Raw genomic sequence first — 25,294 nt, forward strand, 5'->3', positions numbered from 1 at the left:
GCAATTGTTGTAATATTTGGAATACATTCAATTATTCATACATCATATATCATTAAAACAATTAGTAGTAACACTGTGTTTAATAGAATCTAAAGTGGGCAGTTCAGGCTAAACAATTCAATTGCATTCCATAAGATGCCACCGTGGTTAAGTGACCAGTTGGAGATGGGGACAAGAAGGTAATGCAAGATAAAAATCATGGGAGATGCCTATGGACAATCTCACCCAAAGTGGACTTAAAATGTGAATTTCACATACCATTGGGTTTATTTCAGCCTGAGCTCATTCCTGACTTATGAAAACAAATTTTTAGCTTAATTATTGGATTTTTATGATAAAGTTATTTTTTATAATATGTATACATCAGGGTGAAGCAAAAAATAATATATATAGAGTACAATCCCTTTAAACATGCCACAGTGAGCCTGCACATTGGTTGTTTACATGATTAGGTAGCTTTTTGATCAGACCTCAGACAAAAATACCATTTCAGACCTATATATTGAATGAAAAATATGTATTAATTTATGCAATTTTCATTGAAATAAAGGAAAATTAAGAATTAACTGATAATTTAAAACTATCAAACCTTTGTATCTTTACTTTATGCATGATACTCAATTTCAACGACACACCTGTTAATAAACTCAAGAGTTGAAAAAGCATTGACTGTCAAAATGAAACCTAGTACGAGAGATTTTACTTAAATGTTTTAAGTTTCTCTATCATAAGTGACTGAAGCATTTGGTATACCCATTTTGATTTCTCTACCTATGACAAAGTCTAGGTAAATTTCATCAACACCAGGTACATTTTTGTCTACCACTTTGCCAAATGATTTGTAAGGATTTAGAATATTTTTGAGACATTTTCTGCAAATACATTAATTGATTACGAATATTTGTGTAATTAATCATGATTAAAGTATTAAGAAAGAAATAGAGGTAGGTACTAACATGATTAGACAAAAAATTCCTCAGAGTAAACTAGAGCCTTTAAGTCATAACTTAAAAAGTTTTATACGTACATACATGCAGCAGTACAGTTATTACAGGGTATATTTCATAAATGTGCTTGGTGCATTAAAAATAGTTTTAGAATTCAATTTTTATGGTCTATGTTTTTAAACATCTGAGTGAATGCCAGCTGCCAGCACCAATATTTCCCAAAAAATATAAACCTTAATTCTTTTTACAGCATCGAGTACTGAAAAAAAGCATTAATATGAGCTGATTAAAGGTTATAATTTCACCCAATAATTATAATGTTGAAGATAATGAAAAAATTTAATGCTGAAATAAAATCATACAAACAATGTTTCAGGACTATTCCTCAGTGGTAAGTCTCTCAGAAACTCCTTACTGCTCTCCAATTTCTAAATGGCCCTCTCAAGTGCCTCCATCTTTAGTTTCTTTCCCGCATCAATCATGTCCTGATTGGCTCAGACTTTGGTTATACTTTTTTTGGATGCAGTCATTCATCCTCTTTCCCCCCTCAGGTTGTTTATGAACCAACAATTGGGTGGTATGAAGCCTAAAATGAGAATTTTTTTTCTACTTGTCAGTAAATTTAATCCACAGAGCTCATAGATAGTTTGAGAGGAATAACAGTAGTATAACCAACATCAATATGGTGATATTTACTTTGTCATGCATGCAAAGTTGCCATTTTCTTTTTCAGACATCATAAAATAATAGAAATATCAAAAGATGAGGTAACTCAACTTTATGTACACACAACTATGTAGAAGTGTAATATATGAAGTATGTGTAATATACATTGCTTACATCATACGGTAAAAAAATTAGAAATTAGATGAGGAAATTTCCACTGAAGAGGTCACTCACAAAAAACTATCATCATGTTCCACCGCGGCAATAAAATTTCTTTATTGAAAGAGAAAAAGTTTCTGAGGATGATTCTTGTTAAACCAGAGATGATGGAAAGCAGCACTTGAAACAAAACAAAGACCTATAGAAGAAGAGCAGCAATAAGACATATTATTATTGTTGGTATTTTACAATTTAAGGTAGATTTTGGATGGAAACTGTGTATGGAATGGTATAACAATACATTTCTTTGCCTATCCTAAAAACCACAACCAGACTTCAACACAATTCAGCATATTTCCTTCCTCCCTTCATTCCATTCAACATGCCTATCCTATCCCTACCCCTTTCCTGTATACTTAATATTCTTCTCCCAATCAAGATTTTCAATATCACATCGTGAATCAAAATGTTCAGTATCCAACTTGTGTGTCTCATTTGGATTTCTCCCAACAATCTCTTTCCTATCACATTTCAAAAGCCTCCAATCTCCACCTATCATCCAGCTTCAATGGCCATGTTTCCATGACTCACAAAACTGCACTACATTACAAAGTTTTGAAGAGCCAGTTCTTAGCATCCTTATTCAATGTCCCTTTTATCAATTCATTCCTTGCAAAAGCTGCTTTGCTTGATGTAGTTCTTCTTCTTATGTCCGTATAGCTTTGACCATTTTGGTCCAAAACACTTTTCAGATAGGTAACCTGTTCCACTCACTCAAGATATTGACCTCATATTTCAACATTTAACTTGGCCTTTCTCTTTCTCAAAAACCATTGTTTAACCCCTATTTCATTTACTTTTATTCTAATCCATGCCTATCGCACTGACTTCCCAATAATCTCAGCAATCCTTGCAACCCTTTGGCTGACCGGTAATTTAAAGCCTGATTTCCTGTAAACTGATTTAATGAAATGTTGTTGTTTACATTCCTCCATAACCTGCTATCACCTATCTTTAAATATCCAGTCAGTAATTCATAGCTTCCTTGTCCTTACCACTTTTACTGTTCACAGTTTCATTTGAAGATTTCAATATTCCTTTCCGCTGTTTCCATTTTTCTTTTATTTTACCCATCTCCATTTTCTTTTTCATAATTTTCTATACAGCCTGCTGATACTTTCTTTCTTATCCTCTTCAATCTCACATTAAACTTCATTAGTAGTAAATCTTGTTCTGAAACCCCATCCCCTCTCAGGAAACTGCAAATTAATCACACTGGTCCTAAATCTTTGCCTAATCATAATGCAGTCTAATATATTTCTGAATCCTCTGGCATTTTCCATATTAGCTGTCCAATAAATATGCGAACTGAGGCCATAAAAACTTTATTTTTCAAAATTTAGTCTACATCAATTTTTTCCCCTTTGAAGTACTCTCCATTCATTGCTATGCACTTATTCCATCTTCTTTTCCACTGTTTAAAGCACCCTTTGAAGTCCTCAGCAGTTAGGCTTTTTAGTTTTCTTGTCGTTTCTTCCATTATTGCATCCACATCTTCCCAGAGATGTACCCTCATCACATTTTTTCATTTAGGGAATAGGAAAAAGTCTCAGGGGGCGAGACTTAGTGAATAAGGAGGATGAACAAGGATGGGGATTGAATTTTTTGCCAGAAACTGGTGAACAATCAATACCAAATTTGCAGGTGCATTGTCATTGAGAAGGATCCATCCAGCATGCTCGGATAAATTAGTGTGCGCTGTTGATTTTCCTATATTCAGTTCATCAGCTATTTTTCCACGATCGATAAAGATAAAGGATCCCACACCATCAATGTTGTCATCAACACAGGTGGTTGAAGGTCGTCCCGGCCTTGCATCATCCGTGGCATCTTGTCGGCCATCTTTAAAACACTTAATACACTTGAAAATGGATGTTTTCTTCAGAGCATTATCACCATAAATAGCTGTCAATATTTCAGTTATTTCTTGATAACTTTTACTATACTTCCGCAAAAAACTTGCTGTTGATTCGTTGCCACGTGATTTCGTTAATTTCCATTTTCGACAAACAGTAAAAACAAGAATAACAGAAACTTTCATAACTAGCATCATATGCACAGCTCCACGATCCGCCAAGTACTGGCGGCTCATTGGGTATCAGGCAACTAGCGCCGCTAGTGGGCAGGGCTATAGTCCGCGTCATGGCTGCCAGATTGCACCCAGTTGGTGCATTTATTGCACAGACAATGAACACCTATGCCCATGGTGGTGTCTAAAGCAAGTCTTTGTTATGATTAACCCCAGTACCCTACAAAACTCCATTGCTTTCTCGCCAGGGTCATTTATTGTACAAAACCATAGTTCTCTACCACACTACCATCTCTTCCTTGTCCTAATGTTACATTCCAATACCCCTTCATTATCAAATGTTTCCTTCCAGGAACAACTGCAATTATTCTCTCCAACTGATTGCATTCCCTGTGCACTTCTTCCTTCCTATGATTGCTTGGTAGCACTATTAATTATAGCATTAATAAGAATAATAACAATAATGGCTTCACAAATCCTTTTAAAATGAAGCTGGATAACCAAAATTACACACAAAACTGAAAGATACCTGGGAAATCTGAAGGCGGTCCTGAATTCGCCATCAAATTCCAAATCTTCTATCTACTCTCTTTTCAAAATCTTCCAATAGGATGCATTCCCCTTGTTTGAATTCTTGAATATCTTCATCTGCCAAATTCATGAGATGACTGCCATAGTCATAATGAGATAAAACTGGACTTTGATACATTCAAGAGTAGCAATGGGCATTTGAATGAGTCATATATTGTTGGAGAGAAATTTCATTCATATTTCATCTAGAGATAGTCAATTCTTTTATTTTTCCTAAATAAAATGAAATATGACCACAAGGCTTTTAGAGCTCTTCTGAATCATTTCATAAAATTCATTCTGCACTGTTTAATGCCTTGATTACCTACACACAAATGGCTTTGCAGCTAAAGCTCAAGGCAATAAATAAGCAACAACAGAGAAGTTCTTGGGGGAGTTCAGGGTTCATTGACCATAACTCATTCCAACTCAGTGTGAGAAGTAAATAGATATTCATATGGAGTAGTGGTAGTAGACATCGTTCATATGAGTTGGTTTTAGAAAAAAAACAGCATTGAAAATAAGGCTAGAAGCAATGGAAATATACTGCTCTAGAATAACTAAGGCTAATTCCACAGTAATTTATTGATTGATGGAAAATTTTTACAAACCACAGATACAAAGTCACATGACTCAGGTTTCAATGTATTAGCATCATCATTAGGTATGACATCATCATCACCTTTAACTTTGTAACTGAGATCTGTACAAGTTGTATCAACAATTTGCAATGTATAACCACAAACTTTTGAAGGAGAGGATTTTATTAGCAAATGAATGAAGAATTGGTGAAGAAATGAGAACATGAAAGAAGAAGGGGTATGCTCAGCAGATACATCTTCTGACACTATAGGCTTGCTATGAACTGGAAATAAATATTGAGAAAGTCAACAAATATGAAAACAAGGAAAGCTAAGCTGATAAGAGAAATGATTGAAGATCTGCCATCAAGTCAATCACAAGTCTATTGACTGCAATGATATTTACAATAGAAGACTATTAAACAGAGAATATTTTGGGAAAAAGTGTTGATTCCAACCCGGAAATGATGTCTCTATCAGAAGAATGAGTTTAAAAGAGATTGCTATTCATTTATATAAAAGTTGTATGTGTGTGTGTATTTTTATATACATAAATATATATATATTTAGGTGGGTCGTGGTAGTCCAGTGGGTAGAGCGTTGGACTGCTGACTGGAGGGGTCCGGGTTCGATTCCCGGGCAAGGCACTCCGAGCACCTGCAGCTCCACCCAAGTTATGTGATTTTTCAGGTACCAGGTCTTCCTTGGAAACCATAATTGGCACAGGGAAAGGAACTAGCCCCCCTACCCTAATTTATGAATTTCACACGCCGTATAGGGCTTAGTACTGGGTGATCTCTACCATCACCTACTAAACTGACCTTCCAGTTGATTACTGTGTTTTTGGTTTTATACATATATATATATATATATATATACAAAGTATGTGAAGTTATTAATATTAGAATCTCCTCAATATTGGAATCAATAACCACCAGGCCTCAAGTAAGAATTCTTCCCTGATTGGTATGCTCCCAGTCCCCAACACACCTCTGAACATAACACTCCCTTTGATAAATGCTATAGGGTGTCCATCTTAGCATACTTCCCACCCTCTAATCCTCCACTGAAACTAAAAACAATAGACCAAGCATTCATCTGGCTCCTGGAATGGCCCAGGTATTAATATTATACATTAATTACCCTGATCCGCACATATTTTCAACCCCCTCCGCCCCATCACCTTCCATATTATCCACACCCTTCAAAAAGTCCCCCTGCTTACTGTTCCCCAAACAAACCTTTGCCCACCTTCCCCTTCCATGTGTGTGAAAGTAAAATAAAACTGATTTTGAATGAAATATTTTACAATGATAGTCATCAATAAAGGACTATCATTTCTATGGGCAAGAATAGTGCTGGTTAAGTGTTGAGGCAAATGTAACAATTTAATGCAATGGATGAGAAAAAATTATAGAAGAATAGAAAAAAAATGAGTGAACCTACCTGTTTCTCAGGAAGGGAGAGCAAGGTTAAATTCAAACAACTGAGTTGAATATCAAAATTGAGAAGAAACAGATCTATAATGGCAGCTATGCATTGTATAGACATTGCAATGCCATAGTTATGCAATAAAAGGTTAAAAACTTGTAAAACTAAAACTGAAAAAAATGGTTTTATCACTCATTACAAATTAATAGCCATTTATTTGGATATTTCACAACTTTGCAAGATAACTCCCGAAGTTATGTGTATCCACTGGAATTGCAGGATAAACATGCAACAACAGATGATTCTGATTTGAACGTTAAAAATAGGCAATTATAAATACAGTATACAGGTAAGTTCAAATCAGAACAAATGGCAGAAAACATTAAAAATTGAACTGCTGTGAAAAAGCCTGTATAACAACCAGACGATGTATAGCAGGTGGCAGCACATGTTGGACGTAGCTAGAACTTGGTGGAATTTGACACCGCAAAAGAACATCTACAGAGCATCATTAAAAGCAAATGAATTAGAGAGATTAATGCATCAAGATAACATGGGAAAATTCGTTAGCCAACTTAGGAGAGGTGGTATCTTAAACCAAAAAAGTTCCTCTATCCCCGACTAACCTTGGGAGTGCAACAGTAATTTGTGTGTGAGGTTCGTGCTACCTGTGTAAAAATGCTTAACATAACAAACGAAAATCCCCAACCCAACTGGATACAACAAAAGCATGAGCATTTTAACTCTCAGCTGGCATTTGTTCACAAAAAATATTCAATAAAATAATTCTCAAAAAACTTGGCTTTCCAAACCACACGCAACATGTTTCTTCCCTTAATTAGATTTGGTTCAATCATGATTAGTTTTTTTATACCATGCAATTAGACTTTTAATTAATTTTTATAACATGCAATGACGTGATAGTATGACACAAATAGGTGTTAGAGGTGGTATTCTTTCGAGATGATAGGTGATGGACAGAGCCATGTATAAATATTAGATAGAAGTCGAATGCTTTCAATAGCAATAAAAGGGCATGACATACGCACATTTAGTGAATTTTCTCATCAAATATTAAGAGAAAAGGTGGAAAATGAACAAAATTAAAGTTTAACACTTCCAACTACATAGAAAAATCAGGGTAAAAATATAGATATATTCAAGTTGAGACTGGAAGAAAAGTTGCCTAAAACAATGAGTAATTAGATATAATTGGCTTGAATATATACATAATTAGATTATTACGTTTAGCCATTGCTAATCAATATATACAATGGGCTTTTACCACTTTACCTTAATCGTGTGTGATTAGACCGAGAAAAAGGGTGGCCAATCTAAGCTTAGTCAACAAGCAACTCTCAGCTCAAAGAAATTATCATTATTAAAAGTTTCATATTTATATGGATGATAAGAGCTATTCATTGCTTTATTCAGGGAGTATAATTTCCCTAACTATGTTGGAAAGGTGATAGAAAAAATAAAATAAGCAGAAATATAAATTTTATGGAGAAATTCAATATTCTTTATCAAAATTCTGGATGTGGAATTCCTGAGATTCATGCTAAGAGTGTTAACAATGAGGCTAAAACTGAATTCAATAGTTTAAGACTACTTCGTGAAAATTCATGATCACTGAATAAATAATAAACTTAGCATTTTTTCCCAAAAATATTATTTAGTGAAAAAACACTAAGTTTATTCAGGGGAGGCTAAAATTGTCCATGCATCATTCTGACATAAGAAGCTTTACAATTAATCATGATCCTTTAAAAATTTCATTTTTTAAACCACCCTGTAAATTGCAAAATCTGATGAATAAAGTTTTTAGTAAAAATTCTTGCAGGGATAAAAAATAATCATGGAGTCATGCTTTTACTAAGTCAAACTTTTGAGTCCATACCATTGCCAGTGTTGTAAATTAGGCAGATTTCCACAATTAAAGCATTAAGTGGAGGTAATCGATAACCCTTTGATGCCTACATAGACAGGTAGTAAAGGTTTTCCAATTAATGGATGCTATTTTGTAACAAAAGGTTCATAATTCAACATTGCATTCCTAATAGCTAACAAAAAGTGTTTGTTTTGCAGGAAGGACAAAACAGGAAGTTAAAAAGGGCCTAAAAATGGTTTTGATTGATAGGGATGAATTTGGAGGCAATTATTATGGTTTTCTGTATTAATATGCTATAAAAATGATATAACAGATTTAAAAGATTGTATTTACTTTTGGAATACAATACATACCTTAAGCAGAAATAAAATGCTAATGTACTAAGGCAGAAAAAACATTTAGAGTTTTAAAAATCTAATAATATAATGACTAAATGCTGCCTTACCTTGAAGGATTTTCATCCTAATTGTGATTTTCTGAAATTAGACTTACCTTTATCCATGCACGTAAGGATCAACAGCTATTGTTGTAAGGTAATTCGCTATACTCCCTCTAGCTAAGCAAAGCATTGCAGCAGTGAGTTTGAATAAAGTAAGCAGGATGTTTTGGAAATGGCCAACAATATTTAGAAAACAAAATGTACTCCTTCTCTTACCTTCCACAAGACTCTTGAGGAATTTAAAATGGACCCAAAAGAAATTGTCATATTTTTTTAATTCTACATAACAAATGGAAACCCTTTTAGTACCACATTAGGACTTCACATCACACTTTTATCCAAATGCCAAGTGCACACTGTAAGAAAAAAATTGATCGAATCTATTAATTATTTGTCATCCGTCAATAACAATATGAAAAAAAACTCATGATGTGTTGATAAGAGATTCTCTGACTTAATGAACTTCCAGAATTTTGACTATGCTTGAACAAAAAAAAATCTGAATACAAAGGGCAATATGAACAACTAGGTATTAAATTGGATAATTCTGAAAAATGGGAAACATTACTGCTTCAATAAATTAGAAACAACTTATTTATTGCCCATTGATACACGTAACAATTTCCTGATGGTGGTCCACTTAATATTTTGTAAATAGCAAAAAACTGTTCACCCTATTTCAAACACACTATTCACATCTCTAATAAATTACTAGTGTTAATATAATAAATATGCATAATATTATAAGAGATGAATAAAATTTTTCCGTCTATATCCTACAAAATTATTTGGGGTCAAATGGGTACGGTGATGATATCTAATTTTATGATGTTTCCAGTCCGAACTAAAATAATTTATGCTTTAACTATATGGCAGGCAGTTGCACTCGGGTACAAAATAGGAATTTTTTCTTGGACCATTGTAATAAATGAATGGGAAAGAGGATCCAAAATACATAAAAGGGACTGATAAGATGATTTATTTTTCATCAATATTTTTATAATTCTAACAAACATTTTAATATTTTGGAGCTAAAAAAAAACAAAATTCTGAAAAATGTCATGAATGGTTCTGAATGAAAGCCAACAAACAGTAGCTACATATATGTAATTGGATAATTCCTATAGTCAAGGGAAAGTGATATCTTTGCACTCCACATTATGTAATGTGGTCATACATTGCATAGTGATGGATCAAAACATTGGCATTGAAAGCAGTTGGTAATCCACTAAGCAGCATTATCATTAAATAGAAGTGATTTAAGTTTCGAAAACTATATAATAATTTAAGTTTACTATTTTCAATAGTGTTAATGGATTATAGAGAAACCACTTGATATTTTTATTATATTAATGAATGACTATTGCATGTGATTGATCACTGGGAAATAATAGGCAAAATTTGAAAAGTTTAAAAATTGGAAAAATATCTCACTCTGCACATACGTGCAATCAATATGTGTGCAAACATTTTCTTAGCATACCAATATCTTATCACAAAACAATTCTATTCCAAATGTAGAGGTTACCCTCCAAACTTAGGGATGTTACTGTGAGAATAGTTCTTATTCAACACTGCATATACTACCAATTCAGAAAAATCACAGGATCATGAAGTTGCCAATCTCACCTTTATGTGTGAAACAGACAAGGCTTGTTCTATTTTTAGTGATTTACCAATACTGTTGTATGCAGCAAAAAATCTAATTTTTCAAGCAATAATTTCCAAAATAGTGGAAATTATACTTCAAGAATTTCATGTAAAAATAGTTATCTCATTTACCAGTGACTTCAGGGGAGAATGGTAAAATTGTAAATGGACTTTGCGGGCACTTGAAGGAAGTATTGGACTTCTAACCTTGTAAAAATCACTTTCTGTAAAAATCACCTCAAAAACTTTCTTTTGGATACCTCTATTGTTTCAATTCTACACTCTGCATTACTAATGTATACTTGGAATGTATACATGGAAATTGGAGGAAAGGGAAGAGTTTAGCCAAGATAAGCAACTTCTGGGCTTGAAAAGGTATGAGAACATGAACTAGATTTCTTTGGAATGCTTATAGTAGGTGATTCCCTACCATTATGAGCATCTTTAAAGAGAATTTACTTTCTTAAAAAGCAGTAAATATTATTTTTATAATGCCCATACCCACAGATTTCTCCAATCTAAATATGCTATGCCCATCTGACTGAAAGCAAATGAAAGATCAATCACAAATGTGGGAACAAAAATATTGCCGTTCTTAGGCAATGGACATTTCTCATTTAAAAGGAATTCATTTTAACTGGAGTTAAAGAAATAAAAAGGAATGAAAATTTTCCGATTATTAGGAGAATTATACATTAATATTCAAGACATGAGTTTGTAGCAACAAAAAGTGACAATTACAATATGAGTATGATGCTGACCTGAGTGACCAATGTGAAATTTCTTCATTACTAGGCATTTTTGAGATCAAATGCTCTTGGGTAAATTAACATTACACCAAGTTTCACACAATAATAACCACATATAAACATCAATGCTGTGGCACTAAAAGGGTTGTTGCTCAAATGAAGAAGCAATAATACATATTTAATGAAAGGAAAAAAAGCATTGATGTTAATTGTGCTTGAAGATAAAAAACTCAAAAGCCAAAACTCACACCAATAGCTTTATAACTTAAACGTCTTTAAGACTAATATTTGTTAAAAATACACCTATGACAACCGTATGAATTACTTCTCTGAAGGAAAAACAGAACTCTTTGCTGCTAACAAGTAGTGTCAAAAAATTAAAAACTTCTTTTCTTAGGTGGGAGAAAAAAAGAAGTTTTTACTTAAATATTCAGTGATTTCTCCTGCTAAGAGGTCTTGGGGATAATAACTGTGCATTTAAATGTCACAGGTACCTTATATAATTTTTAAGTACAAAATTGCCAGTAAAAATGATTACAAATTATTTTATCTATTAAGCATATCCTAGGTAGGAAGAAAAGGTATCAATCCCATATATTACAGTTGGAAGGAAGGAAGATCTGCATTTTTTAATTCACTAATTAATTAATTATATTACTGTCAAAAGAATATCCCAAATAAATGCATGGATTCAATTATAAAAAGAAATGTAGATCAAATGAGTGTTATTAGAGGAACATTGATCTATTTTCTATGGGTGAATTCTATTTCCCCAAAACATTACTGCTCAAATTAGAGTACATATATGCCCACTGAATGCTGAGGAGTACATTCATTAAGGACTTCAAAAGCAGGAAAGCATACATTTTTTAGGTTATGAAATATTATAAAATATATACTATGAAAAAGCATTTGGAGGGACATTTTATCCTATAAAGCCGAAGCAATTTTTCAGTTAAAGCTAAAGATATATTAAATGGATGAAATTAAGTAGTGTTTCAAGTATGATTTTGCCGAAAATAATGTGCTTAACCACACTTTTGAAACCAACTCCTTGCATTTCTCTGGATCTCGATGATGACTGCTGGCTCATTCACAGATATACCTACTATATATGAATACTGCAGAGATATCCATATATAATTCGAGATAGCTTTAACACACTACTGCTGGTGAATGTTTACTCTTCTGGCATTAATTGATCACTACCAAAACATACACATTAGCTTCTACTCCTTATACTTATGAATCTAAAGATAAAAACTTTATAACAAAAATAAAATAATATTGAGAAGGAAAGGAGAATGCATAATCAAATTAAAATAACAAACTCAAAAGAAAAATCTCAAATACACTTCAATTTATTTACAAAGGAAGTAATCTTAGGAGAATGTAATGTCAACATTAACATGATCATACATAAATGAATATTCAATCCTTAACAATTTTTCCATTTTCACGATAACACTAATATGGAATTATTCTGCCATAAATTTATTAAAATAGTAATGAAGTAGTCAACACAAAATACTGCAAGAAAATCCAAACATGAAAGTACATACAAATTGTTTTCTAAAGCATTGAAAGTGTTTGGTGATGAATGTTGATAGTTTATTAAATAGTGCAATTGTTTTTACTTTTGTACTTTTTAACAAGAGGTGAATAACAAAGAATAGCACAACCCACATATAGATTGAAATTTGTGTAGAGTTTAAATAAGTGCATACAGTAAAATGAGATGGGTTCACATGCTTCAGTAAGTGCACCAAAGTTGTTCGTCAATTTTCTTGACCATTGATCTACTCGAAAATACTTTCCAAATGTCCATCAAGAGTAAAATGAATTATTATGAAATACTAATTAAATATAATACAACCTATAATTTATACTTATCTGTATTAATTTACATCATTTCAGTAGGAAACACAATAAGAGAAAAATCAGATAAATTAGCTCTAAATGTAACAAATAATTAAAATTGCCAGTTAGAATGGCCGACTCCAAAATATATTCACATCCATTAAGAGATGAAAACAGTTTCTGAAAAATTAACTATACACTGACTTCTAAAATGAAGGAGCTTAGCATTAGTCAATATGCTATTCATCCTAGCCTTCAAAAATACTTTGAGATTTCACTTGATTGTTTGTAGATAAGTCTTGCAACCTAACTTGCCACAACATGGGAAATTACCCTAAAATAAGAACTCAAATGATACAGCTAACTGTAGGGTTCAACTTTATTTTCAACTTTTTATTTAATCAGCACACGAAAACATGAATTTCTTCATTTTTTATCAACCGCTATGAAAAAAAATCCCATATTTTACCCTTGTTTTCATCTTTTTCCAATTATTTCATTCTTCATCAAATAAATGTACTGGCTTACAGATTCTATGTAAATCTGGTGTAAATATAGGGATGATAATTTTTATGGCAGAAGTATATTAAAAACACTTCTACGGGAATCTTTGCATATTTTCAATGTCAGATTTTAGTTCACATCATTCTGAACCTCATCATTAGGATATATGGTAGGGCATATTTTGAATGAAAATTTCCATTTTTTTAGATAATCATTCTGATCAGCTAATTTGCAACCAATAAGAATTGAATTCATGAGTTTGACAGCCATCTCAAAATAACATCATCTGGAACATTATCACACATTATCAGTAAGTCCTAAAATCAAATAATAAAGATAATATTTTTTACTAGCAGATCTGAAACACTTCTTCGAGTTCTTCTGAGGTCTATTTTCCAACTGAATACATATGTATTGACCACCCCATTAAAATCAATTAAAATCACTGTTTCAAATTATTTCAAATGTCTTCAACCAAGAAAAACTCAATGATATCCATATAATCCATCCTTTCCATATAATATATGACAAAATGTTTCAAATATACCAGCTTAAAACAATCACCAAATGATTTTCCATTTAAGCTATGATTGTTCACATTGAATGCTAAATAAAATTCTCTTGGTAACTTGCCTTGATATAATACACTTCACCAAATTTTCTTAGTGATTGTCAGTTTATGTGTTCATTAATGCAAATAAAGTATGCTTTTGCTTGTCTTTACTTCTAATAGGCATATTGCAAATATCATAAATGCAATACACTAATTCCCTCTTTCTGCCTCTATGCAAACCAACACCTGTCTGCAGTTAAAATTAGTACCATTGGATCTCTATGAAAAGTGATGGACTAGGTTTTGAAAAATGTGATGTTTTGATGAAGCAGCTAAGCATGTTTCTCATGCAGAAACAAATTTGCAAGAAAAAATATTTTAGTGTACTGCACAATTCAGTCTGAAAATGGATAAATATCCTGCCGATCAGAATGTTTCTCGTCATTAAACAAATTACTCCAAGAATATACCTACCAAACCCCTGCAGCCTAATGTTCCATTGTCCACTCGTTTACTTCATTTATATTATAACTCCTTTAAATTTTACCAATACAGCCAAAACTTAAATTTTTTCTACACACCCTTTTCTATATGCAAATCAAACAAATACACATTCTCCCATATCCCCTACATCTCCATCTTTCTCCAGCTGCAGCTCGTTACTCATTCACTGAGAGCTTCCTAGAGCTCAAGAGTTGAGATTCAATAACATGGCCATGAAAATGTGAAAAGAGGAGAAAGCCCTTACTTCTGGCATCTGGTAACTTCCCATTAGTAAGAAAACTTTTCAGAGAAATCTGACTTAAAACCACTAGTGGGTAATTTGAAGAGTGTCGATTGGTTGTCTAGACAAACTAATCCAAGTGATCTTCCACAATTTTCATGATAGTATGATCTCAAAATATGTAGCATTGAAATGCTCTCAACAACATTATCGGTGATGTCAAAATTTATGACATTGAGTCACATTTATGACAACTCTTTACAGAAAATCATTACAATAGTCAAACAAATAGATAAAATTGAAGTGTCACTGACGTTTTATAGAGTAACACAACTGCAATTATGAGACTGAGACTTAAGAATTTTACATGGCCTATCCTAAATAAAGCAAATTCTAGATGTTCTTTATCTTATTTGATTGTCGTTTGCAGCATTCATTGATGGCTACTGCTCTTCCTGTCACTTGGAATACATCCAGGTGCAGAAGTGTATCTAATGCAGGGGATGGAATGTACTAAATTATATGTTTGAACATTTGTCTCACTCACCAGCTAGGGCACTATTCACTTCAGTTGCGTTGTTACTAGGCTCTCTAGGTTGTATCTGAGATGTAATTGTAATAGATAATCTAATTCATCTTTAAAATACATATTGTTCAATCAGTTCTTCAGAATTCCAAAAATTCAAGTCTTATTGGCTCATTACATTCAGATGAGTACCAAGGGTATACCATTTAATTCATACATTCATTATAGTTTTTAATGAGCACAGACGAAAGAGTAATAGAATAATTAGTGCACATTTACTTCTTACATTTTAAAAGCCATTTAAAAATTTTTTTCCATCAAAAATTTTAGCCTGAAATATAATATACTTAATGGAAGATCCACCGAATATTTTGTCTTCGCCTTCATAGTCCTATAACAAAATCTAAATTTTAAAATTTTCTACACCCAAAAAGCTCACAATCTCTCATGAAATATATATATATTCATTTGCCTTGCTTGGTATGACCTACATTAAAGAAATGTTGGTGTTCTTGTATAATTTTAAGTTATTGCTAATATGCACTTACTGCCTAAATAATTCCAAGACAAAAATGGAATAAAAATATTAAATCACTGCAATAGCACCATATGGTTTTGAACTTATTGAGACTTGTAAAACAATGATGGCATTTACTCTGCATTTCAAGGGGGTACCTACTTGATTAAAAAAAGATAAAATTATACAATTGGCAGTAATTTCACACAACAACCCATTCAACAGCTCTCCTATTCCATCAAGAGCCATTGCACTTCAAAATAATCTTCCTCATGTTCTAAACTTTACTTTGGTGTAATAATTTATCACATTTAATATAAATGCCAAAGGTTACTGAACAGCTTACATTAAACTAAGATATTTTGATGCTGTCACCCATGATAATTTGGGATGTAATTAGGTCCCTAACATCACATGAAGCACACTGTGAATCCAGCATAGCTCGCAGTTACTGATTCTTTACTATGACGTACATAAATTATTGTCAATGAGATCTCACAGCTCAATTCATTTGAAACAAGCAGAGAGAGCACAAAGGAGAGCACTTTAAATGAGAGAAGGTGGTTTCAGCAAATACATTATTTCAACTTAAATATAATATTTTCTTTCACCCAATTTCATTGACGTTGAAAATGTATGATCTAGCAATGAAATGCAGTTTTATCACAGAAAACACATAAGTATAGAATAAGGTAGGTACTTAATTCCAATTAATGCATCGATAAATGCCTTCTTTTGCTAGCATAGCTTTTCTATAGGTGAAGAATTACTTTGCTTTAATCTTATCAAACTTTTTCTAAAACACTAAATTTTAATGGAAGATCTTTTGCAGGTTTTTAGCAATTAAAATAGCATATCTATTCTAGCAAGGTTTTTTCCAAAATAGCTGGAGCCAACTTTGTATTAATGGACCACAGTATGTGCCTACACCAGAAGTCAACTAGTCAATGTAAGCAACAAAAACAATAATTAAGATTGATCCCTCAATGATTCTGCAGTAAATATTTCTTTGTCCACTGTCTTTAAAGCAGAAAATTACCCACAAGTAGAAATGTTTTGGATCATCATATTCATGTATTATGATGGAGATGGCCACCACTTCACTACATCAACTTATTTTACAAAGCTATTTATAAAGATTTCTGATTACTGAACATAAGTTTAATCAAGGTGACTAAGGATGGAACATAAGCTTTCATGAGAATATACCCTATTCAATACATAATAATGTGTGAACTAAAGATGTGTAAATACCACACAACAACAACATAGTGTAAACACTGGACAAGCATGACAGGTGTTCTGTTTGTATTCCATTCAGAATAAAAATATTTCATTCTGTGCTACTTCTAAATCCAACATGGACCAATTTAAACAAATTGGCCAACAGTTTTTTCAATTTTAAATTACCTTAATCCATTTAGTATTCCTCTAATATCGATTAAAGCAAGGAAATTGGAGTGAAAAGTTTTCACTCCTTAGTTCAACAGTTTCCATAATATGACACTTAATTTACAAAATGGAAACAGCAATCACACAAACACACATATTTCCTCCCTCTCTTTCAATTCTTCAATAGGCACTAATGGTGTAAAACAAATAGCCAGCATTCAAGTTTAAATGATGCCATCTGGACTGCTAGTGCCCAGATTTGTCAATTAAGTCACAAAATAAAGAAAAACAATAGGCATTAGTCATCCATGACTGGCTGAAGTTGGTTACATAAAGTAATCAACAGCACCATGTAAATCCATAAAATTTACCATGTGATTTGACAATAACGAGGGGGTAATGAACAAGCAGTGATCGATAATAACTACTATACAAATATTTCAGATTTTAACCGCAGATTAGTAAATTTAATACTTCATGCTAATAATAAGTCTGAAATTCATATTATTTCACGCCTCTTAGTCAGTTAGTGCAATTATCATCCAACTTTGACTATCCAAATCTAACAGCCATAATTTTACAAATCTAAATATCTATTTCTCCTCCAAAAAACAGCTGTATATATATATATGTAACAGTTTATATTTTTAAAACTATGTGTGAAAATCTTTCAAGACCACTACATCAATGATGAATGATGACACCCAACTTTTAAAATGCCTCTGCTGTAACTAATGTTATATTTCTAATTTAGGTCTTATTTCTCAAACAATAACTAGCAATATACTAGCCAATAATAATGTGAGTTAGCTCAAATGTTAACGGATAGAAGAGAAACTACATCTGTTCTTTCATTGAAATTTTGGAAATGTAAAATATATAGATAAACAAATACTATTTCAAATACTCTTTCCAGAATTTCACAAAAAATTATGAAGTTAAGCCGATCAGGATCTATATGAGTACCAACTTTTGTCAACACAGTAACAATATACAAAAAAAAACAATCAGTGGGAAGCATAAGACTGAAGACAACAGCAGCGTGCAAGCTATTCAGCATGCCTTTTGTAAAACTCATAGAAGAGTCTGTCCCATTCTCCTCAGCTAAGCTGCCTTTCCTTTTTGGCATTTGCAAATGTCTCCCTATGCACCTTCAAGTGAGTAAGTACTCACCGTTTGGGGTGCATGATGCCACTGCTGCTTCGCTGGGCAAACCCCTACCAGTTTCTCCACTCGACAGCACGGATGAGCACCTCCTGGATCCATCAACCAAGTCCGGAGGTGTCTGCGGAGAGTCTATCGGCCTGCTGCCAACAAAAGAACTCTCAACCCAGCACAGCTGCCTAGGGGAGCATGGCCTACCCACCGAAATTGGGCTTCGCCTATCACTCCCTGCTTGTTCTGGCACTCTCTCGGACACATAGTGCACAATGGCACTTGTCACTTCGGTAATAGAAGATCGCACTTCTGAAAGTTCAGGGGTTTTCCCTGATGGTGGATACACCTCGACAGCTGGTGGCCTGACCGGTGCAGATGTTGGCGTGACAGTCTCTGTGGGAGCAGGAGTTGGTTTGGAAGCAGCGGCAGCAGCCGCGGCAGCAGCCCTCCTAGTGGCCAGCAGGTCAGCAGCTAGTCTCTCTGAGGGAGTTCGATAGTGAGAAGGATCGGAGAGCAGGAGCCGCTCTTGAGAGCGCCAGCCAAGATATGGAGCTCTTGGTGTGGAGAACGATGACCGTGGGGAAGTGGGTGCTGACGGTGCAAGGGAAAGGGTAGTGCGCTGGTGCAAGCGACTGGTGCTCCATCTGGAGAAGGAAGCCCTGGGTGTGACAGCACCAAAGGAAGAATAACTCCCTGGCTCATCCGGAGATGGCCCACCGGAAGAAAGTCCTGCCGGGCTGAGGAGCCGGCGGGATGAAGGCGTTGATGGTGCTACTGTGGTTCCAGCAATGACACAGCGTGTGGGTGTGGGACTACGCCGAGTCTGAAAGAACCAAAGAGATAAATTATAGGTTAGAGGGAATCATAACTTCACAATTTGAATATTATGACTAATTGCTTTTCATTGGTGAACATAAAAAAATCCTTGATGAGTAATTCAAGTAAAGAGATTCAGGTGTTCCATAGCATCATACTGCTCTAAAACATACATGAGTAATTTTTAGTTTACTCATATCATCACACAGAAAGAGCACAGAAATTTTTGCAGAACAATTAGCCTATTCTAAAACAATATTCGGCAGTCTAATAGTTAATGGATGCCTAAATATGTTTTTAATGTCATATATCATTATAAAATTTCAGCATACTGCTGAAGACAGAAATCACATGGCTCAGGGCTTGCATAATATCTACATATGTGACTTGCCCCATCTCTATCAACCTGCCTATGCTACCCATAGGTATACTGCCATTTGTTCCTTTTAAAAGAATATTTCAAATTTGAAAGAACAAACAATAAAGAGTTTGACATTCCGGGAAAGGCAATTAAAGATGTACTTCAGAATATACCCAATATCAATACACCATGATTTTATTAATTACCCAAAAGATATATGGCTCATAAATTGGCCAGGGGTACTAATGAGTATTGACGAGATTCTAAATTTTTCATAGAAAAATATAACTACTCGGAAACTAATACCCTTTGAGTCAACATTTATAGTTAATTTACACATTAAAAATGACTAGAAAATTGGGAAAATATACGATAATTAAGGCACAATGAAATGCAAAGCATAATCAATCAAAGCATAAGTAATCATCAATACCTGGCATTTATAATTATTTTTATAGTTTCATTAAAAATAAGAACAAAATAATAATAAGGATTGGAGATGGACAAACATGAGCTATAAACACCTATTTTAACAAATATTCACATTCCAGTATATTCCTATTTTACAGCTTGCTAATCTTAATCATAACTGATAATATCATATTTTTGCCTTGCTACGTTAAACCTTCTTTACAGTTTTGGATATATTGAAAAGTTGGTGCTTTTTGGACACATGATCGTATCGTACAGCAAAATCTCAAATTTACATATCTGAATTGCCCAGTAGAAAAAGGTGTAAATTCAAGGAATATGAACTAAACTGAAGCTTGGGAGCAAAAATACTTCAGAAGGGCATTTTTCATGTTTCATACATGATATCTTAAATTAAACCTCATACGATTACACTAAAATAAATACTATAAACAAAAACCATTTACTGATGCAGCAAAGATGAATAAAAAAAGCCAAACATTAAAAAATTCAAAGCATGACTTCTCATGCCAGGGGCTCCTAATGTGTGCTGTCCAATAATTACTTGTATTGGCAGTTTTCTCAAGTTTCGATGTTTTCTGTTTTCTTTAAACCTATTGCTCACAATATTAATCAATGTTAACAAAATAGCATGTACATAAGGTCAATCAGCACCTTGTTATTTGCTTTGGTTGAAAGAAAAGATCCTCTCCGAAAAAAAACACGAAAAATGTTTCTGCTAGTTCATATAATTGCACTGAAAGATAACCAGTGCCAAAGATGATTACAAAATTGGTGAACTACACCATATTAATCAGTTTATAGCAAAAATTAATTTTCGTGATTTATTATGCATAAAATTAACATAATTATGAATGAAATCAGGGAGAGAATATAATCAAAATTGGCTGGACATCTCCATGGGTCAGTGATATTTTACATTAAATTCAGGTTATAGAAAGGTATATTTGAGGTTTTTCTTGCATTGATTAATATCAAGAACTGCCTGACTCACAAAAAATTATGTATATTTAAGGATGATGTGAATTCAGGATCAGGGATTCAGTAATTTTTAAGTGGAATTTTGGTAAAAATATACTGATATTAATGTAAGACTTTGTGCTTTAGGGTCACTAAAGACAGTTTAAAAATAATTATCAAAAAGCTTATTGATATATTTATCCTTTACATTATTAATTTATGATGCTCATTCCTATTATCATCATTTTAGAGAATACCTCATTTCAATCTACTTGAAGCAAAATAACATCAGATAGTGTACACCAAACTATAGGTTAATTTGACCATGTCAAGTCCAGGTTAGGTATACCAAGTTGTCTTCACTTAAAATTAGTTGGCACAGTATCAATTCCACGTATTGCAGTGAATTCAATGCCAAGCCATTTAACTTAGTAAGTAATATACCCAGCAGCCTACCCAAATGTTGCAGTCAAAACTACCCCCATACAGTTAACCTTATATTTTCCTGTAATGCATTTTCATGAGTTAAATCAATGATACCAAATCACCAGGTAAATTGATGAATCTTAAAAAAGATGGTCATTGATTCCATTGAATATAGAACACAAATCATTTGCACAAGTTTTTCTAACTTTCAATTGCTTGATTCTGAAACAAATGTGTATTCAGATTATTAATTGCAACAAAAATGCATAATTTTGACAAACAAGCTGAATTAAATATTCTATGACGTTAGTTGTTCCAAGTTTCTGCCATTTTGAACTGTCACTAATTAAAACAGAAATATTGAATCCATTTCCTGAAATCTTGTGACTATGGGAGGACACCATATAAAATGGAATTTATTTAGAGTTAGTGCTAGTGTAGGCATAGAAATTCACTGGGACAAGAAGTTGATGTGTGTGTTGCTATTATTTTTAAGGAAAGAGATCAATTTGATACCTGTATCTATCAGGGATTTTGATCAAACTCCTTTACACCATAAACAAGTGAGGGATTGCGCAAAGTTGCACTAAACCAGGCTTCCACCAGAATTTTTTCAGGGGCTTACACATGGATTACCTAATGTACACATAGGTAAGAAATGATTTTAGAAGTAAGGATTTGGTGACAGGCTTGACATCTTAGGTGAGAAGGTAAAATTTAAAACAGAGAACTCTGAATTAATCTATTATCTTTTGAAATGTATAAAATGTAAAAATAATATGCCTTGGCCTGGACTCAAATCCAGATCCCTCAATTTCCAGTCAGGTGCTTTAACCAATTAGGCTATCGTTTCACTCCTCTAATTCTTGAAGGGTGAATGATTTTTACTTTGAAATTTCTGCATTTCAACAAACATCAGCAGATGACTGCAATGAGCTGACTGTCACAGCATCTCCCTCAGTTCTTTGAATTCTCACATATTTCTCTGAATTCCACAACTGGATCAATATTTACATTGATAATTTGAAAAAAGGGTCAATAGAATTCTTTCTCTGTTTGATAAAATTGAATCAAAAAAATTTTAATTGACTCAGGATATCGAAAAGCATACACGAATTTAAAAAAATGAACATTAAAAAATATCAAAAAAGATTTTTATATTTGAGATTATTTATTAAACAACTTATTGTGTGGCATATCCTGGTATAAAACTAATTATATATGCATTTGGAATTGGATTTCAGATATTTCCAATGGTGTTGCATGTATCAATGTGGTTGATTTGGTGCATCTCTTAACTTTTTACTGAAATAATTTCCCTTCCACCATTTATCACAATTTAATGAGGTTTGTTATCATAATCTATTTGCTCCAAAACCAATATTTTTCTGTTCATTTTTGTAGTCACTAGAAGCCTTCATGCTTCTTTTGTAATTTATCATCATTACCTTCTAAAAATAACTCATACCAACAATACGGATTGTCTAATTTCTTCTCCCACAGTGTTGGAATGAAAGGAGGTCAATAAACTCAGAACATTCCCACACAGCTTCTCTGTATTAGATTTCTGCATTAAATTTTAACTGCAAAGTCATTCATGCACATGAAATTTAATAATTATATGTTATCAGGGAAGCCCAGTCATACGAGACTCAATTAGGACTATTCGCACATGACTTACTTTTATCACAGGAGAGCAGTAGGCAAGTGGATGTATATTTTTTGGATTTTCAAAAGGCATTTGACAAAGTATCCCATAGTAAAATAATTTATAAATTAAGGAACAAAAATGGGAGAGCATTAAATTGGGTTGAAGACTTTTTGCCAGAATGGGAGCAGAGGGTATTACTATATGGCACTAGTTCCAATGGGTACAAGCGGCCTCAGATGTACCTCAGGGAAGTGTTATTGGACCCTTGCTCTCCTTGATTTTTGTTAAGGATTTGAACTGCCAAGTAAAAAGTAGGATTAGGATATTTGTGGATGACATGGTGATTTACTGGGAGATTTCTGGGGAAGAGGATCGGTTAATACTATCAACGGATCTAGATTGTATTTTGAAGTGATATACAAAATGGATATTGACATTAAATCATAAAAAATCTTTAGTGGCATACTTCTTTAAAAGATTAATGGGTCTTGTTCACTAATTTTTTAGAGTTGACCTAGAAGTAGTTGATACAATAAAATACATAGGCACAAGTATAACTGATGACTTATCATGTTGCCCCTACATACATTATGTCTGCAGGCAAGCAAATACAAAAATTGGGATTCATTAGATGCATTGTTGGCAGGAGTATAAGGTCGAGGAACCTTGCTACCATGCTCTTGTAAAGTCTCATTTAGAATATGCATCTAATGCAAGGAATTCCACTGAAAAAGGCCTCATTTGGGAAGTTGAGAAGGTTCAGAGCAGGGCAGCCTGTTTTGTTAAAAAATGCTGAGACAAAACAAAAATCATCACAGAAATGTTTCTCGAATTAATTTTGGGATCATTAGAACAAAGACAATTTGTTGCTAGGTTGAACTTATTAAATTAATTCAGAGCCGCTTGCTTCAGCGTGAAGATCTCGTCAATTATTCATAATCAAACATATATTGGTCCTTAGGAACGTCAATAAAAAAATCGAGAAATAGACACCAGAACTAGCAGACTAAAGGACTCCTTCTTCCCATGGACAATACAGGATAGTAACTTCATGGTTGGAGATAACAAGAACGCCACTTGCCACCCGCAGCGTCTAGGGAATAATTGGTTATTCTTATATGCATGCTTCACACTAATTTTGTACGTTGCTGGCAAGTCCCTTCTCACATGACTGCATATGATTGACATGCAATTCATGTAATTTCTGTTAGAATACTCCCTAGCCTGATTTGCTGTATTTTCATTTTTCCCTTTCCATCCCTTGTCCCTCTCCGTGGGGGTGATTCTTCACGCCATCCACTACCAACAGCAGGAGGTCATATATTCTACATGGGACATTGGGGTTGGGGACCATAAGTTGAATGGGCATAGTTTAAGATAACATTCCCCATCTGACTTTTCAGTTCTGCATGACCAGTCTTGGTATGGTGGAGGTCTATCATATTGGTATGGTGGGGGTCATGGTTCATTTTTATTTCCTCTTTTTTGCAAGCGAAAGAACTTTTACAGGGGTGAAATTAATACTTGCTTGGAAAAGGTTTTCCACTAGCGAGCATAGGTATGGTTTGCATGTCTTTTTTGGATTATATAATATTTTTTTTCCTTTTTCTCAACCCTTTAACCACCCTTCCTCTTTCTTATGCCTTACCCATCACATTTGGTGCTTGCACACTCTGCCACACACCGTTTCAATAGATCTGTGAGTGTTTATGTATATGTAGATATGAACATAGCAGGATGAATTTTATGATATAATTTATATAGGTTCCAACAGATTTGAAGCCAAATTTTATGCTAGATAGATTTTATTTCATTTAGGAATTCCAATCTCTGGATGAAAGATAATTAATTGCTATTTCCAACAATGTGTGACTAAATGTTAGTCCAATGCCCATAGCTACTGTAGAATGCATCTATGATCAGGTCTACTTCATTGCGATGGTGAGAGTCATCTCATGACTTAAGCTACTTAAGATATCCAAGAAAACAGATAAGGGAGAGAGATGCTAAAAGTGGAAGACTTTGGAAGCAAAGCACCAACAATAGAAGGAATGTGCATTGAAGGCCATTAGATGAATACCTTTAGATTTCGTTGGCTTTTTTCACTTTAGCACAATATTTTACTCAGCTAGCTTCATTTTTAACATATTTTTGGAGCCATTTTTATAGCTCTATGTCATAATTAATAGTTTCACCAAGAAATATTAGGGAGGAAGAGGGTGACAGTACACGATCAGTTATA

General features: G+C 33.5%; 1 protein-coding gene across 3 annotated transcripts in view; it reads right to left on the reverse strand.

Annotated features, from left to right (window-relative positions):
- The window catches only part of LOC139693139 (proline-rich protein 12-like), a 144,111-nt gene that overhangs the window by 29,377 nt on the left and 89,440 nt on the right, over positions 1–25,294 (reverse strand). For all 3 annotated transcript variants that reach the window (XM_071591288.1, XM_071591289.1, XM_071591286.1), the window contains one exon: positions 18,422–19,229. In XM_071591288.1, the coding sequence (XP_071447389.1) occupies positions 18,422–19,229 (808 nt within the window). The remainder of the gene's footprint in view (positions 1–18,421; positions 19,230–25,294) is intronic.

The sequence above is a fragment of the Hetaerina americana genome, unplaced genomic scaffold (assembly GCF_022747635.1).
Source record: "Hetaerina americana unplaced genomic scaffold, ioHetAmer1.1.p SCAF_1, whole genome shotgun sequence".
Lineage (NCBI taxonomy): Eukaryota > Metazoa > Arthropoda > Insecta > Odonata > Calopterygidae > Hetaerina > Hetaerina americana.